Source organism: Stegodyphus dumicola, chromosome 6 (assembly GCF_044657685.1).
Source record: "Stegodyphus dumicola isolate Sdum_Otavi_A_Nest chromosome 6, ASM4465768v1".
NCBI classification, from domain to species: domain Eukaryota; kingdom Metazoa; phylum Arthropoda; class Arachnida; order Araneae; family Eresidae; genus Stegodyphus; species Stegodyphus dumicola.
In genome coordinates this window covers 230,842,533-230,860,563 of record NC_140773.1, presented here as the reverse complement: position 1 = coordinate 230,860,563, position 18,031 = coordinate 230,842,533, and the positions used below count along the sequence as shown (strand labels likewise).

The following is an 18,031-nucleotide window of genomic DNA, read 5'->3' as shown; positions in this document are numbered from 1 at the left end:
ATTTGCAGAATACCATGGCAATAACAGTTAATAAAATAAAATTCTGTGAATACTTACTAGCATAAATCTATAATCCTGTTTGTGGCTTGAGTGTTAAGTTTATGAAGTCTATTCTTATTGTGGTAGTTAGTGCATGGTACTTATATTACATTATGTTCCATCATTTCATTTGAAATTATCTCTCATATAAACAATTATTAAAGTTGACTGCATTGCTTTTATCTGTTAATGCCAATTTTAGTAGTCTACTGTAAATATTTTTTAAACATTTATCCATATTGACTTCTGTTATACCCATAATTGTGTAGCTTTTTATGAAACCCCTTCTAATATAAGGGTAACTCTGAAATTTATGATAGATTACTAAACAGTGATTTTGGTAGTTTAACGTACCAAATCTTAGGAATATTCAAGTAGCTCCCTCCAATGTCAATGCACTTTAATAGGCAGACTTTCCAAAGATTAATTGGTTCAAGTCATCCATCTTGAAATCGATGAAAAATATATCTTTATAATAAATTTTGTTTTAAAGTAAAAAATAGCTGAATGTCACACACAGCAGGATCAGGAGAATAGGGTGGATGTTCTATCACTTAACATGTTTGTGTTCAAAAAATTCAACTGTCACTTTTGCTGAATGAGAAAGTGTGTTATCAGGATGAAGCATGAGACTTCTAATTTTTGCATCTTAAAGAATTTTTGGAAGACACTTAAAAGTGAACTCGTGAGCTGTTATTGTCTTCTGAATCCTCTAACTTGGCAGCTTTGATTGCCCCTGCACTTCTGGGAGGGGGAGGGACATACATTACTTTTTTCTTTGCTTGTTATCTCTTCACCATTGTTGATCAGGAATCAGAATTGTGGATAACTTATCAAAAACCTATACTTAACTTTCTTTACATGTTAGAACGTCAAAAAGTAATATAAACATTTCATCACCATTGTGATTTTAGAAATAATGTAGTATCGACCGCAAGTAAAGATGGTAAGGAATTTTAGAGTTTCTGTACTGATTATGACATGCCCGGAATTTTGATGTTCCATTTTTTTTCTTGGAAAACCAACCGACAAACACATTGTTTCACATGCAGTTCTTTGTGAATAAATTTATGTAAAGCTGTGCATTAATTTCTTTCTGTATCATTTGGTAGGTACAGTGATAGACATGATTTTTTTTTTTTTTTTTTTTTTTTTATATGGCCAGTGCATTTTCTGGGATTACAGCTGACAAAAGGTCTTCCTGGGTATCCTTCATCCAGGAATCATCCAAGTCATCTGAATAGAGTCACGTGAGATGGAGATGTTGAAGGCACTTTTTAAAATTAAACTCCACTTTAAAATCATAACATAATAATGCTCTTGCATTAGTTCCATTTTCCTTTCTTTCAAAATTTATTTTACAGTAGATGAATTCTGTTGATAAACTCTTTTCACATATTATCAGATGGAGATATAAACTATTTTAAATTTACAGATCTAATAAATTTTCTTTTAATGCATATTGTCTGTCTCTATGTCAAAAATTTCAGAATTATGTATGTATTTGTTCTCTTGTATCCTAGTATCAGTTCTAAATAATTATTTACATCATATAAAAATTATATAATTCTAGCTGTGTATTAGTCATTTTCCCTAATGATCATCTGTAATAAATTTTAGGGAATAGATTTCAGAAAAAGAACTAATAGGAAATTTTATTTTACTTTGGTTTTAATTAATATCTAAAAAATGTGTGATATTTAGAATTCATAAAAATATTTCAGATTCAAATTAGTACTTCACGTCACAGCATTGAAAACATTGTGTTTGTTAATCCTATGTTGATTTGAAGTACTTAACATTATTTCATATTCTATTATTGTATAAAACACTTTATGACATAAGAAAATAATTTAACATCATTTTTCCCTCCCTTTTTAGGTTGAAACCTCACATCAAGTGATTGAAGCTTCCCAATTTGTTGTTAAAGCAAAGAGAGTTTTCAGTGAATTTGAGTGTGATGAAAAAGATCGAATTTATGTTTCAGAATTCATATTAGTTGCATCATTATCTCTTTGTGAAAGAAATTTAGCCTTCGGAAATAACTTCAGCAGTTTACTCAAAATATCCCTCAGTTTGCTACAGACTTTATCTAAGGTAAGTTTTAGACTGAATTTCAGTGCCTTTGTTTGTGCCAGTTGCTAATTTTTAATAAATATTTTGAAGTGCTTTTATTTTATTTTATTGAAGTTACGTTAAGTGCTGGAGAACAGGCTCTTCAAGAAATAAAATTGCTGTTCACCCAGTAATTTATCAGCTTGAGAAAAAGATCAGTATGGATATTCAAATCTGAACTACAAGATACATGAGGCAGTGCTTCCCATCTGTACTTTTACATAACATAACATTTGATGCATGTGGCCATATCTATTTGTTGTTATACAAAACAGTAATATGCTACTATGGCATTTATTCTATATGTTATATGTTACTTTTTTCAGGCATAAAGTAACCTAAGTAAACATATATGTAGATCATTATTTTCTACACCTTCTGGAATGTTTCGCTCCTAAAGAGGATAACATTCTACATTCACATCTCAGTTTCAAATGAAGCTTGAAATTTCTAATCAATATTCTGTTAGTTAAACTATATGTTTCAAGGGAGCATCTCATTCACACCCAAATCTGTACTTCAGCAAGAATGATTTGTTCAAATGAGTCTTTTTCATTGCTGCAACTAGTACACAAAGGATCCTTCTATTATAGATGCATCATCTGTCTAGCTATTTATGTTTTCTGCAAACTAAAATTTAATGTTAATAAAATTTCTGTAGCTTCCTCACATATTACTCAGTTTTGTCCTACAGCAGTAGTGCCCAACCTTTGGCCTATCGCGAGCACATTCCAAAACCATCAACATTTTTATTAAACATATTTCCAATCTCATGTGATACATCTGAAATATTAATTTCTCAAATGGGTTTGAAATGAATAATAATATTAGCTGAACTTTATGGAAATCAGAGAAGCGGAGTTCAAAATAATTTTTCAGTGCATTTAAGTTTTCTGAGTATTTCTCTGTTTCAATTGCCTTGTGGTTATTAATATGGCTTGATAAATTCTGAAAATGGGTGAAATTTTTTTCTCTTATCTGATTTATCCACAAATTTTACTTTATCTGAAAAGCAGTTACAGTCCCAGTCAATTAAAAAAGGATTTTTTCTGTTCCCTGGAGATCTTTGTTCAGTTTGCTCAGTTTAGCTGTTATATCTGTGAGAAAATACAGTTTGGGTAACCAATTATTATCATCCAATTCTTTATAACTTTCACTTTCGGATTCCAAAAAGTGCTTTATTGGCAAAAGAAGTTCTACAAATCGTTGAAGTGCTTTTTCCCTGCTGAGCCATCTAACATCTGAATAAAGCAATAAGATTCCATTTTCGCTATCACGTTCATCAATCAGCAATCAATTATTTTGTAACGTCTTGCAAGATATCTCTTATAACTATAAATGCTTACCATATTTTAACAATTAAGAAATATAAATGAATGGTTATTTTTAAAATATTTTTTGTTCATGGTGCCTAATCGGGCTGGCAAGCACATATAAAACGATCGGTGAGCACAAGGTTGGGAACCGCTGTCCTACAGTATGAAAAAAGTTCAAGTTTTGCTCATTTAAGGTAATTTTAGCTTAAATGAGTGATTCATTTTATATGTGTAAATGTTTTTAATGCTCTATTAATATTTAATGCATTTTTTACATAAATATGAATCTTAATTTACAATCAATGATAAATTTTCATTAAAAGTCTGAAAAGCTACTACATCAATTTTTACAAACATTTGCCAGAGCTAAACAGCACATGCTGCGAAATTTAAAAAATAATAATAAGTAAATAAAACAACTTTGAGAAAAATGATTATGTCACACATTTTTATAGCATTACACCACACTGAGCAAGATATTTGAAATCACTCTTTCTTGGGGATGAAGTGGGATGCATTTCATTGAAATAATCTTTAATAAAATTAGTTTTAACGTTGAAATTATAAATTATATTTATACTGCGTTTTTTTATTTTTTCCCTAATAGTTTGACTACTATTCATCATGTGTTAATGTGTGTTTAACTTTAATTGGAATGATATTAAAAGCAACATCTGGTGTAGTTCTTGAAAAATTCATTGCAATAGGTAAGGGATTGAGTGATATATTTTTTAATGTTACATATATGTTAATATTTTACATGTAATTTATGCTGCTAAACTATGTTATATATGATTTCTCTAAAATTTGTTTAATGATTCATATATTTATTTATTGATGCATTTTAATGAATTGTTCTTTAAATTTTTTTTTTTTTTTTTTTTTTTTTTTCTCTATAGGTATGGCTTTGCTGGATCTGAAACCTGTTTCTCCTACAGTTGCAGCATATGTGGCATTTTCTGTAATCCAGCTATTACCTGAACCTTCAATTCTTTCTTTTGATGAAACTATGAAATCCACTCTCTCTCAACTGCTTGGAAAATTAGAATTGTTTTTCACGTGCGATCTAAATAATGTGGACCGAAGCACAGATAATAATGAATCATCACCAAAAAATAAATCTGATTTTTGTGATGGTGACTCTTTGTCCAAAACCAGTACAAGTGATAATTTCAATTATCTTGAAGCTCTAACACCATCTGTTGAGTCATGTTTTGAATGTGTTAGATTTGCTTTAAAACTTGATTCTTCTAGTCTGTATTACAAGTCAAAATGGTTACAATCCATAAAGGAATATTTAGACTCTGGTAGTAATGATAATTTAGAACTGCTATTTTCATTAGCTGCAGCTATATTTCTAATGGCTCCTGATGAACCAAAGCACCTCAGTTCATGCTTAGAAACAATAGAATCTGTTCTTTTAAGAAGTCAATCTTTGGTAAGTGGAATATTTTATTCTTTAATAAAAGAAATTTGTTATAAATTGAAAGTTTACTAATAATAATTCAGGGAAAGATGTCACACCTTCTAATCTGAAAAGCTGTATGTTGTATAAATTTAAATATGGACCTTCATTTGTCATAAATTCTATTTTTACATCTTTCCATGTAGTTGTTACTTAACAAATTGATTGCCAACTATGAGAACATTCATAGCCGGTGATCTGGCTGAGAGAACCAACTGTGAAAAACCTAGTAATTGCTAGGCTAGGTTTTATTAAGAAATTCATATAAATTCATTCACTGTGCTTTAGCTAAGCAAGTTGAAGTGTGTTTGTGTATTCTGTTAGGTATGCCAATATGTAATAACTTTTGAGATCTTTAAAAAAATTTTTTTTTGGGGGGGGGGGAGGTGATTATTAGAACTAGGATCTTAAATTATATATGATATGATTAAATCAAATTGTCTTTTAAGATTCAAATTTTTAAAAAAAATCTATGGCAATCTGTTTCAGATTCTGAAAATTTACTATGATAATCAGCATGTTAATTAGAGAATTCTAATTAATAATTTTTATTTATTTTATCTTTTATTTTGATTTTGTTTATTTGTTTACTGAAATATATTGCTTTCATAGTTCAACAAAAAAGTAACTTTTGAAGTTGGGTAACTTAAATAAAATATCTGTATTATTGCATACTTATTAAAGAATTGTCAGTATTTATTTGATATCACTTCTTATTATTTTTGTTACATGCTTGTTACATGCATCTGTGGATTAAAATTTTTGTGCTGATGATGTAGAGAGGTTGATTGTACACTCTTGATCAAATTTAATTAAACAGAGACTTAAATTAGTGAAGATTGGGAAAATGAACTGTCAGCAACCTTTTAATTGAATGATAAATGTTTATTGCAGTCAGAATTTTTATCTGCACAAAATAACTTATTTAAATAAATTTTTCATAAAAGGTTATTTATTTGCTTTTTTGAAAAAAAAATCATTTTTCAATTCAAGAGGAAATAAGCAATCACTGCTTTCAATATGAAATATACCACCAAAGATATATTTAAAAAAAAAAAAAAAAAAAAAAAAAGATGTGCACATCAAAAGCCATTTAAAATATTGAATCTTTGATTGCAAAACAGAATATTCCGGCTCAAAAAAAAAAAAAAAAAAAGAAAGCAGCTTTTAAAATATGTTTCTTTACTCCATAAGCTAAGATTTAAATTTAAGAAAATTTTAAAAAGTACAGTGTTCATCGCCATCTCCTGAGACGTGTGGCAGAGCATATGTTCTGTGTGAAAATCATTTGTTGTGTGATCAATTTACTGTCTTATAAGAGAAAAACTTGAAAATTTTGTTCAAGAATCCTAAAAATGTATCAGTAGAAAATTAATGATTATAACTGGCTGTTTTTGTAATAGAAAGCTAATATTAAGGATACCAGGGAAAAAAAGCTGTGTGTATTGTTAAAATGTTTCACTTCCTATATTTTAAAAAAAAATCCCACATTGTTATCCATACAATGTAGAATTCTACCAAAGCTGCAAGTCACCTTTGTGACTAAATTTCTATTTAAAAAAAAAAAAAAAAAAAAAAAAGGAAAAGATGGCATGTGTAAATTGTGTACTTTCTTCACATGTTCCAGCAAAGTCACCTGTTCGAGCACTTACTTTTGGACTCGTTAAAAGAGCACTTTCTATGTGTTTGCCAAAGCCAACTGACAGATTAGAGAAGGCACAATAAGAGAACTGGAAAATGTCTTCCAATGTAAAATTAAAAAATGCTATTTTGTTATTGAAATCAAACTGCAAATAAAAAACAGGTTTTAGACTGTGTGTTTAAAAACAGCATTTGTTCAGTAATTAATAGTTTGGTACATTAGAAAATGTTTAAAAACTTACTAACATGCTCTCAAAAACTTTTCAGACCTCTCAAAACAGGAAGATTTTGGCATCATGTATACAGAAAGCAGGACTGAATGCAAAGCTCATTATTCAGTAAAATTATGATTAAAAATTCTAAACATTCATATCAATTGTCCATATAAAAATATTGGATTTTACAGTAAGGAGATTTATATATTAGATTAAAAAAATGCAAGGAATTATACCAACTGAAATCATGTAATTAGCTCTGTTATATATATGTAATAATAGCAAGAAAAAAAAAATGGAGCAGCGTCGATGTATAATAATCTCTTTGAAGGAGGAATATCTTACATGTCCCCACCTTCAAAGAGAAAAAGGCTTGGTGACAGGAAAGCATTACAGCCCTATCGAAACAAAGAAAAATACAATTTTGAAAAAAATCACAGAATATATAAGATAAAAAATATGTAAATCAAATTATAATTTAAACTAATGGTAACCCTTTAATTTTCCCTCTCTGTTCTAAAAGTCGTAATAACTACTTTGGGTTGTGTCATTTCTATATCATTCCATTTTGCATGGTCTGCACAGCACTGATAACGTGATGGAACCAAAACTTTTAACTCAAACCAAAACTTTTCTCTTCGTGTGCTTCCATATTGGATAACTACGCACTTTGTCTGTATAGTGCTTATACGTAATTTTGCTGGACTTGCTTCCTATTGCAATAATATTAAAAATGTGAACTACTACTGGGCACAACTAGAGTGCCAAGTGAATTGTGGCCACAAATATCAATTCCAAATAAAAATGGAAATAAAGCTGCCTCTACTGCCAAGTTTTTTAGATATTACAAAGTCAACATATTAGCATACTACGCAATCAGAATTCTTGAATTCTTCCTCTTCAATATGGATCTGCGATCTTATATAGCTATTATGCATCGAAGCTGCTGTTCGTTTTTTTTTGCTATCATTATATATATGTGTGTTACATATCATTATATGCATTATAATATAAATTGACAAAATAAATCGCTACTTACCAGTGCAACATTTTAAAAAATTAATTAAGAATAATTTGAAATTTAAGATTTTACTGTTTTAAATAGAAACAAATTTAATAATAGAAATTAAAATATATGATAAAGAGCCTTTCACTAAAAAAATTTTGTACAAAATATAAAAATAGGTCAGATGCATAAAAGTTTGAAGTAATTGGTGTAATACATTGAAATTCTTTAAATACTCATAATCAGGGGGTAAATATTTCAGTCTTTCCTCCAGAGACTCAACACATTTAATTTTTATTTACAATAATAAGGTCTTAAATTTTAAATTATTCTTAATTATTGTAATTTAAAAAATGTTGTTCTCATTAAGTGCTGATTTATTTTCTTAATTTGTTTACATAATCTAAGCTACTTTAGCAACTTATGTTTGTTTTGAAAGTCCTGATTACATCTGATTCTAATTTTATAACATATATGTATGTAGTGTCTATGTGAGCAGTAGAAGTTAAACCTGTGGGTCTTCTTGATTTAAGACAACAACTTTAATTACATTCACACATACACAGTCTTCATAATAACATAAAACAATAAGCACAAAAGCTCACTTTTTTTACAATAAAATAAGTTTGCAGTCGTCTTGTATGCAATACATATTTTTTTCTTAACATCTTTATGGTTGTCATCAATATTACTCTCATCATCTGAGTCTAAATCGAGCTTAGCAGAATATAATTTGCAATCAACCATTCATGTAACAAAATGAGATGACTTCACTGGTTCTTTTATTATACAAGTTTTTAAAATACAGCTTATGTCATAATTTTTTCTTAATTCTGAATTTTGTAGTTCCCAATTTCAAGCAGTCGTTCTTTTAAACAAAAAACAAACAAAAAAAAATGCAGTGTTGCTATATATTTGCAGATGATTAACTTAATGTATATTTCCAAAATTGGATATCCTAGCAGTAATTTTCTATGAATAATTCCACTTATTTTATTTTAATCATCTCTCTTCTTTTACTTTTTCTGGTCCACCTGATTTCATCAGAGAGAACATCTCAACAGGTGCAGCCCAGCACCATCTGGCATTCAGTGTGGACACTGCATACATATAGTATATTATTGATTTTTCATTTTAATTATTCTTTGTCTGTGTTGATCAGAAAACTAAAAAGTTAACCTTTATCTTCCAGTCGACAAGAATATTTGCTTTATTATTATATAAACAAAGTCTTCTGAAAGCACCAGAATCAAAAATATTGATTTTGGAATATTTGCCAAAGTGTGCTACTCATAAAGTAAGTAATGCTGCTCTTTTAATGCAAAATATTTCTATTCTTTATTTTCCTTAAATGCTGCTTTAAAATATAAACAATGTTGCCTTATAAAACTTAATAATGCAAGTTATCAATATGAATGATTCTTTGGCTATTAATATTTATTAAATTTTTAAACAATCAAATAAATCCATATGTTACAGGCAGTTAAATAAATTTGCGTATTCAAATATTTTCTCAGTCCTGTGTAATTTTAAGATGTAATATCTGGTTGTAATGAAAGTTTTCTACCAAAAAATGATCTGAATGAAGTTGGAAAAAAAAAAAAAACATGGAAGCAGTACCTTTAGTGCAGGTAGTATCACCCAAATCTATGATTTTCTGCCAATGTTTTGGTAGTTTTTCAAAGCCTTCAGTCCAGAAACTTGGTGTTTGGGAAACCAAAAGAGCAGCAAGATGTAGATGCAGGTGTGATGTCTGGGCTATATGGTGGGTGTGGCAAAAGATCTTATTCAAGTCCGTACAGAGTCCAATCGGCGAATGCAGACACATGTGATCTTGCATAATCTCAATGGAACATTATCTTTTTTTTTGTGTGTATGCCAGAACTCAGGTTGACATTTTTCCTTGACAGCAACATCAACATGGACTAGCACCTTACTGCTGAAGGTTTTACCTTTTTCCAAACACTCTTTGTGGATAATACCACAGCAATCCCACCCGGTACTAAACATCATCTTTTTGTTAGTCAAATTGCATTTTGCGACAGGCTTACCGAGCGCAGACCAACCCCCTTTTCAACCTGTGTTATTGAATTAAATCCACTTTCCATCACAAGGGACGACCCAATCCCTAATCTGCTCGAATATCCTTGCATTGATATTCGAGCAGATTAGGGCGATCCCACATATGTCTGTCCTTACCTGCTTTTGAGTCAACTTATGTGGCACTCACTAATTGAACTTGTACATGAAGTTTATGCGATGCATAGCATGACTAATGGACATGGCACTAACGTTAAGCTCCTTAGCAAGCTCTCAAGTGGTTGCATATTGATCTTTTTCCGCAAGTTCTCACAGATGGGCCTCATCAACATCAGTGGGCCAGCCAGAGCACTTTGCTTCTTGAATGCCATAGTCCTTGTTTTTTAACTTTCAGTAAACCTTCACAGTGTCATATGATACAACATTAGCACCTAAAGCTGTACACGTAATTTGTTGACATTCTGTTGTTAACTTTTTGCAATAGAACTAGAAGTAAATGATAGTTCTAATGTGGTAGTGTGATAGTTCCATTTTAGACACTTTGCATTTAATGATAACAATAATTTTTTAGAAAAATTTCACAACACAGTGTTCTAAAGCAGGTGCTGTCAATGCCAAAGATCATTTGACAAAATATGATTAAAAATGCCAGCACAAATTGTTTGCTCAGAGGATATTTGTGGTGGCAGGAAACTTTTGTTAAAATCCGATACATTAGAAGTAAAATGATTTCTAGTACTGAGTGCATTCATATTGTAAAGTATTAGAATTTTCTATAAGTTAATAGATTTCAATTTTTTTTTAAATTTTCTTTTATATTTGTATGTTATTTACTTAAATTAATCATTTGTAACATACACACGTAAAAATCTAAATATTGCCTTAACTCAAGCACTTAATGTGATTCAGGCTCTTGTTTGAAAATCATTTGAAATATAAGTGATAATAAAAAATGGCCATTTTCTTAATAAGGATTTTTCATAGGTAATAGCATTAATTTTTAAATACGGTTGCAAACATTTAAGAAAAAAGCCACTGCAATCTTCAGGGATTTGGCTTTTACAGCAGATTACAACCAAATCTCTAATGCTTATGTTTTAAAAATTCATCTGTTAGATTTGTTACAGCACAATAAGTTTATACTCAAATAATAAATTTAAAAAAACAGCTAGAATGCAACTGGAGCATTTAAATGAAAGGAACAGAATCTTTCTCGGTGAGGTCGAACATGTCAGTCGTAGCTTTGTATGACTTGACATGAAATTCTTGTGAAATCAGAATTGTGAAAAAAGTTTTTCATGTAATCCAAGTCCTATTTTCGTGCTGGTAACGTATGATTAAGCTCTTTCAGAATTTTTCCATTAGTCAGTAGAATAAATTAATAATAACCTTTAGACTTAAATTTTAATCACAAAATATAAAAAATCAGTAAGTGAAGTACTTTAGTGATCATTTTATGTCAGTTACTCAATTCAGAAACAGCAGCAGTTGGGATATTTTTGGAATTTGCTCATTCTCAGCTTTGAACATCATCTAAAAATATCATAATTTGTGTCAGTGCTGATAAATTAGAAATTTTCAAAATTCCTTTGATGAATTTGCACAGCAGTCTTACATGAAAGGTGAAGTGTAAAATAATTAATTCCCTGCTTGCCCTTCCCCATTATTTTCTTTGTGAATATAGGGAAAGAAAGCGGATTGCAAGTTTATTCCATTTTAATCTTAAATAATAATTCCCACTTTCTATCACACATGGAAACAAATTTCCCAACTTGAAGTTAATTCACTACTTAACCATTTTTATAAATTTTAAATAAAGTAAAATTAATTAAAAGTTACATGTGTAACATATGTAATGGAGCTGCTTTTCTGAAGACTTAAACAGGAAAATGATTCATATTTATGTTTCATCAAAAAACCCATGGAAACATCCATGTAGCAAATGCAACATCTCTTTATCTATGTATCTGACACCTCTATACAACGAATTTGTTTTATCAAAGCAAGTTAACAACTTAGCCGTTGATGGCCTGTTTATCATTATGATCTAATAGAAAGAATTTTTTATTATGTTATTTTTAGTTAACTTATTGACATCACATATTCAGATAATGGAAAATGCTAGCAAAGCTATTTTTTGTTAATTTTTTAGCATAGAGATTTCATGAAACATTGTAATAAATGTCTAAAATGTTGCATATCTTCATATGTAATTGCTTAAAATTGTAAGGAACTAATGTATTTTCCCTATGCATGCCTGTAAATTGTAGTGGGTAGTAAACGGATTAGAAAATCAATGCTTCAAAGTTTGAATGCAGTTGACTATTCATTTTTTATTCTGAAAAATGTCCTAAATGAACCCAGTCTTAAATACAGTGGATGATAATTTATTGCCACATAGATTTGAGTGACTGTGTATCTTCAGCTCTAAACTATCCCACTTAACATGGTGGTGGCAGGGTAATATAAGGGTTTAAGGCATAGTTGTCCATGTGATGTAATGCAGCTAACAAACTGGGAAATCTTTGGATCCTGAAAAATTCTGGGTAGGCCACAGTTAATCTTTTGTTTTTTGTACTTAAAAGTTCTTGAATTCTCGCTTGATAACATATTCTAATTAAGCTTGCACACTTTTTGTAGAATATAGCATACTCTACATTGTTTCTTAAGAGTTTTTCAATTTGTGATTTTTTTACTACTTTTTTTTTTTTTTTTTTTTTTTTTTTTTTAACCCTCCAAGTGTTATGGGTTTTGCTGTGAAATATCAAAGTTGCTCAAACTGTCATGAATAAGTGATATTTTCTTGATTTTAATTAAAAGACTACTCTCTCACTTTGTACCTTGATTGCTTTTCTTTCAATATACATCCAAACTGAAATCAGATACATTAAAGCTTGCAGAAATTTTCATGTGTAATGAATAAAGAAGCCAGCCTTCTATACGGAATTTTCCGGCCATAACACTGAGAGGATTAATGGCAGATATCTCAATTTTTGTTGTTGACTTTTATTATTTTTTGCTCTTAAAAATTTTATAATTTCCTGTTTTTTCACATAGTTCATATTTCAAAGCATATTATTTTCACATTCTGTAATCATGTGTGTCATGCTGCTTCACATAGCTTCAATAAAGTTGTGTGTTTCAGTTTTGTGTTTTCTGCCATGTATGGATTTTCATTATTTAATAATTAGCATGTATGCCTATAAAATGCTATTTTCACTACAATTTATATGTAACATGTAATTTTTCCCCAGTATTCCATTCCACCTGTGATAAGTATTCTTAAAATGATGGCAAATGAGACTGATTTAAAGGCTCTTGCGATACAGTTGATGCTGCAGTTATGGAAAAAACAAGATCGATGCTTTACATATCTGCACAAGCAACTAGTAGAACCTTGTAAGGTTATTTCCAGTGATACAGGCATAAATGAAGTTAAAATATCACAAGCAGCAGCTATCAAAGAAATTTGTCAGATGGAGTGAGTAAATTTTTCATTCAATCCCTTTTTTCTTTTTAATAATATAATTTTTTATATTTTGTGATCTTGGAAAGCGAATTATCCCTTAAGAATCATGCTGCAAAATGCACTTATATGAAGAAGAAACAAGTAAAGCCATTGCTGTTATTTTTCATCTAGCTATTTTTTTTTAAACTAACAAAGATTATTTGCCAACCTTGAGTTCCAGATTGGTTTTAAAAAAATAACTAATTTTGTACATTTAAAATGAACAGTATTGATTTAATTGAGCTAATAATAATTTTGACCTAAAGATAATCTAGAAAAAATTATGTCATGTGGAGCTTTTGATTATCAAAGGTGAATTTTCTGACAATTTAGAAGCATTTTAAAATTTGAACAGTTACAGAAACAGTGCTATATCATCAAAAATAGTGGCATGCCCATAATTTCAACTTTCATTTTAAATCCATTATGTTATTAATTGATCTTTAACTATGTATAATTCTAAATGAGCGGAATCATTTGTAATAATCTGTATATCCTTCTCTTATTGATCCAATTTATAATATTCTAGTTGTCGCAAAGTTCCGTATCTGGATTACATTTTTACTACTTTTGGTCTACCGTACCAGAAAAATCCAATTACAAAACAGTTTTAAATAATGCAAATATTCATGTTTGGGCATTTTTAAAATTTAAAATAACTTATTTTGTAAAATAAAAAAAAGTGTTCAACTTTTTATATATTCTTCTAACCCTTGTGCTTATATGAAGGAAAATTTTGTACTCATTATTTAAAAAAAAAATGACTCCCATGCATCAGAAATTGCTGAGATATATAAATTCAGAATTTGTGATTTTTTTTATGTCATTTTCAGTTACCATTGGTTGGTTGGTTAATAAATAAATTAAAATAGTTCCAGTTAGTTTTTTACCCCTCAACATCATTCAGTGATATTCTTTTGTGATTCACTATTTTCTTTAATTTCTAATTTTGTTAACATTTGGTATGCTGAAAGATTTTTAATACAATTAATTTATGAAATTTTCAAAGTATATAAATACATTATTAATATGAGATTTTAGTATCTTAAAATCATAATCTGGTGAGTATGCAAAAAATTCAATAAAATACATTTTTTTTTCCTTTAATTAATGCAAATAATATTACAAGTTGGCTATGTGCCTATTACTAAAGGTCTGCCGGCATTTTCTAGAACACCAGTTCTATAAAATTGTTTGAATAAGATTTCCATTTTGAACAAAATTATATTGATAAAGATTTTTCAGAAATAATACTGCTCATTATTTAATCTGTTAACATTAGAAATATTTTTCTAAATTGATATTTTATTTTTAACTATGTACAAATGGAAAGGTGTTGCTATTCATTTCGTGCTCCTGAATATAATCTATGATTTTAATATAAAATATTTCACTCAATTTTTGTTGTATGGCAGTCAAACTTGTATTTTATTTATTTATTTATTTATTTTTAATAACAAAAACAAATTTTTCCTAAATCTCAGTATGCGGACCCGAAGGAACATATAAAATGTTAAGTTTGTAATTTTTACAAAATTAATTTTCATAAATTTAAAAATGCCAGAAAATGTAAATTTGCCTTATTTAAAACATTTCTGTAATTGGTAAGTATATGTTCATGACTAAAGAAAGGCCAACTAAGAACTTTGTGAACATGGTTTATATGCATATCCTTACATGAACATTTGTAAAAGTGAGAATGAACACCGACTGAAAGAATATCATGCTAATAATTATTAATTAATAAAATACATACAAAGGAATCTTACATATGAGTAAGTACATGCAAATTAAGGTTTTACATATGCCTGTTTATTATTTTGTATCTTTGTTTCAAGAATTTGGGAACTGAAGAAATAATATTTTGAAATTTTAATATATTGTCAGATAATGCTTTATTATCAAATGTTGTTATAATTTACATATTATATTTGCTTATCTAAAGCAGCTAATTTTTTTAATCACTATGTATATTTATCTTCATATATATATATATATATATTTCTCCCAAAAAATATTGAGAGTTCAAGGTTGATGGACATTTCTTGTTAGATTTTTAAGCTATTACGTGATTCTGTTGTGTAGGCAAATTGAAAGACTGTTCGTTTTTTTATTCTAGTGTCATTTGAGAATCATCAGGTGAATAATGTATTTAAAATATGCCTTCCCTGCTTTTAAAAACATAACAGAATGAAGCTATGTAATCTAAATAGAAATGAAATTTTAATGTCAATAGTATGATATTTTATTAATTCTCGGACCACATTAGAATTCTTGCTTCAATTTCAATTTGTTTTATACATGCAGCAAGACTGTAAGAAATGTCTACTATATATGTGCATTTTTAATTATTCTACTAACAAATTATCACTTTTAGGCCTGAGAAGTACGGGAAAGAATTTCTAGATACTTTGTCTTCTATATTTAATGAATCACATGATGAAATTACTTCAGCCGCTGCCTGTTTAGCATTAGATGGTGTTATAAGTCTTTGTAAATATGAGGTAACTGTTTTATTGGAGTTTGTATTATTTTAATTCATTATTATGTGAATAGTGGCATAATATTCAAATGCATAATTAATAGCAATATGATTTCTTTCATGTGTATTATTTGGTTCATTTGATTATGGCAAAGCATGACAGGGCTATCTTCCTAAAGGAAAGGAAAGGATGCCTTTGGAGGGGGGGGACTTTATAAGGTAAAACTGGCTCATATATGCATTACACATGGGGGAAATCATTAAAATGCTCATGCAATCAGCCCATTAACCTAGAGTTGAACCCAGCTTGAACCACTTTTCAGCAACTTTTTTGCACATCTGCTGTGGCATTTTCCATTTTATATATGATACAAAATATTATGTATGATAAATCATATTATGAAAAAAGTCTGAAATTATTTTTTAAACAATTTTGTTGTAAATGTTAGTAGTTTGTGTTTTAAATCTTATGTTAGTGACAATAATTAAAACATCCTTTTTAAGCTAAATTTTTTTTTTTTTTAATGCTAAAAATATTTGTATATGAAACGTTTGTAATTATTATTTATGATATGCTTTTTATGCTAAAAATATTTGTATATGAAAGATTTATAATTATGTTTATTGTTATTTAGGTTATTGATCTTCGATCTACATGGAAAGCATTAGCTCCAAGGTTGATCAAAGATAAAAGGTATTTGTATATACATAGTTTTTAATCTGTTTTCCATTTGCTATGCCAAACTGTAATATGTAATTATAACAATATAATTTACTTTTGCTTAAAAGAAAGAAAATTATGAAACTATTTTTATCAGTTCTTGGAGGATAGTTTTGTTCTAGCAAAAAAATTACATATTTTTAAAAAAATTATTTTTGATGCTATATGTTTGTCAAAAATGTGTTTTTGGAAAATTATAATATATTACATAATTTTTTTTTTCTCAATAGGCCACTGATAACTTGTAGAATGTTTCAGTTGCTTGCTTTGGTGCCTGAACTACGAGTGAAATCCTTTGAATATGATAATTTTATGAGCGAAGTGATGTCTTTTATTTGGAAGCAGATAATTTCTGGACTTACTGAGCCAGTTGCTATAAGTGCTGCATACAAAGCTTTAGCAGAATTTCCTTTAGATTTTTATGTTCTGAAACAATTTCCTCCAGCTGTAAGACCTGTTTTCTATTAGTGTATTAGTATTTCTATCATTACAATACCTATTTTATATTCTCACGATTAATCATTCTAATACCGTTTTAGTAGTATTCTTCTGATGCATTTTAGGAATTTTTTTTTATTGTAATTGTAGTTGTAAAGATAATTTTTTAATTTAACTTATATTCAACATTATAACAAATATACTTTAAAGAAATGACAGAATGATTTTTACTGTTGCACAAAAGGCAGTTTTACAATAAACACCGAAATTGCAAAGAAAAAATGTAAATTATAATAAAATATGTATTTGAAGATCGACTATAGATGACACAAAAACAGCGGAGTTTACAGTAGTAAAAGCTTGTGGTAAATAAGAAATTTTAATGTCTATAAATAGCATATAAACATGTATTTTTCTTTTGAAAACTGCGTTTCATTCTGCCTTTGGGGAGGAAGATGCGCAGTGAAAATGAAAAAAAAAAAAAAAAAATACTGTATTTGTATAATACTTAGAGCAGAAATTTAGTAAATGATTTTCAAATTCTTCAAGCATTACTTTGCAAACTAATTTCATACACTATTAAAAATACTATTATGTATTTCCTTAATGTGATAATTTTAAAATTTGCATTTGAGAATTTAAATCTCTTATAGGCAAAACAAAATTTAAAGCTCCCTCCTTCTATGAAAGCTACACCTTTTGATATGGGAAAATTGCCTGAAGATGTACTTACATATATTCCTGGTTATTGCTTCACTGACTTGCTGAAAAGTTTAGATAATGATATTATTATTAAAGGTAATATATTTATTATCATTAGAAATTCAGTATCAAAATTCTAATTAAATTTAATTTTCTGTATTTATTTTGCTTTTGTTGTTACTTCTTAATTATACTTTAGTGCAATCATAATTTTTAACAAATATATGTGTTAGTCATATTTTGAGTATATAATTTTATGGAAACTGCAATTTTTGTTAACAAAGCAATAGATTGATAGATATATTTATAGTTTTTTTAAAAATAATTCATTACTAAATGGATA

At 28.6% G+C, this 18,031-nt stretch overlaps 1 protein-coding gene across 3 annotated transcripts in view; it reads left to right on the top strand.

Annotated features, from left to right (window-relative positions):
- LOC118187095 (focadhesin) overlaps positions 1-18,031 on the top strand; it is a 112,528-nt gene that overhangs the window by 21,744 nt on the left and 72,753 nt on the right. For all 3 annotated transcript variants that reach the window (XR_004757887.2, XM_035357289.2, XM_035357288.2), the window contains exons 7-15: positions 1,921-2,136; positions 4,078-4,177; positions 4,370-4,908; positions 8,990-9,094; positions 13,092-13,318; positions 15,723-15,849; positions 16,463-16,521; positions 16,779-16,995; positions 17,640-17,784. Coding sequence is in view for 2 of the 3 variants with exons in the window: in XM_035357289.2 (XP_035213180.2) it covers positions 1,921-2,136; positions 4,078-4,177; positions 4,370-4,908; positions 8,990-9,094; positions 13,092-13,318; positions 15,723-15,849; positions 16,463-16,521; positions 16,779-16,995; positions 17,640-17,784 (1,735 nt within the window). In the remaining variant the exon portion in view is untranslated. The remainder of the gene's footprint in view (positions 1-1,920; positions 2,137-4,077; positions 4,178-4,369; positions 4,909-8,989; positions 9,095-13,091; positions 13,319-15,722; positions 15,850-16,462; positions 16,522-16,778; positions 16,996-17,639; positions 17,785-18,031) is intronic.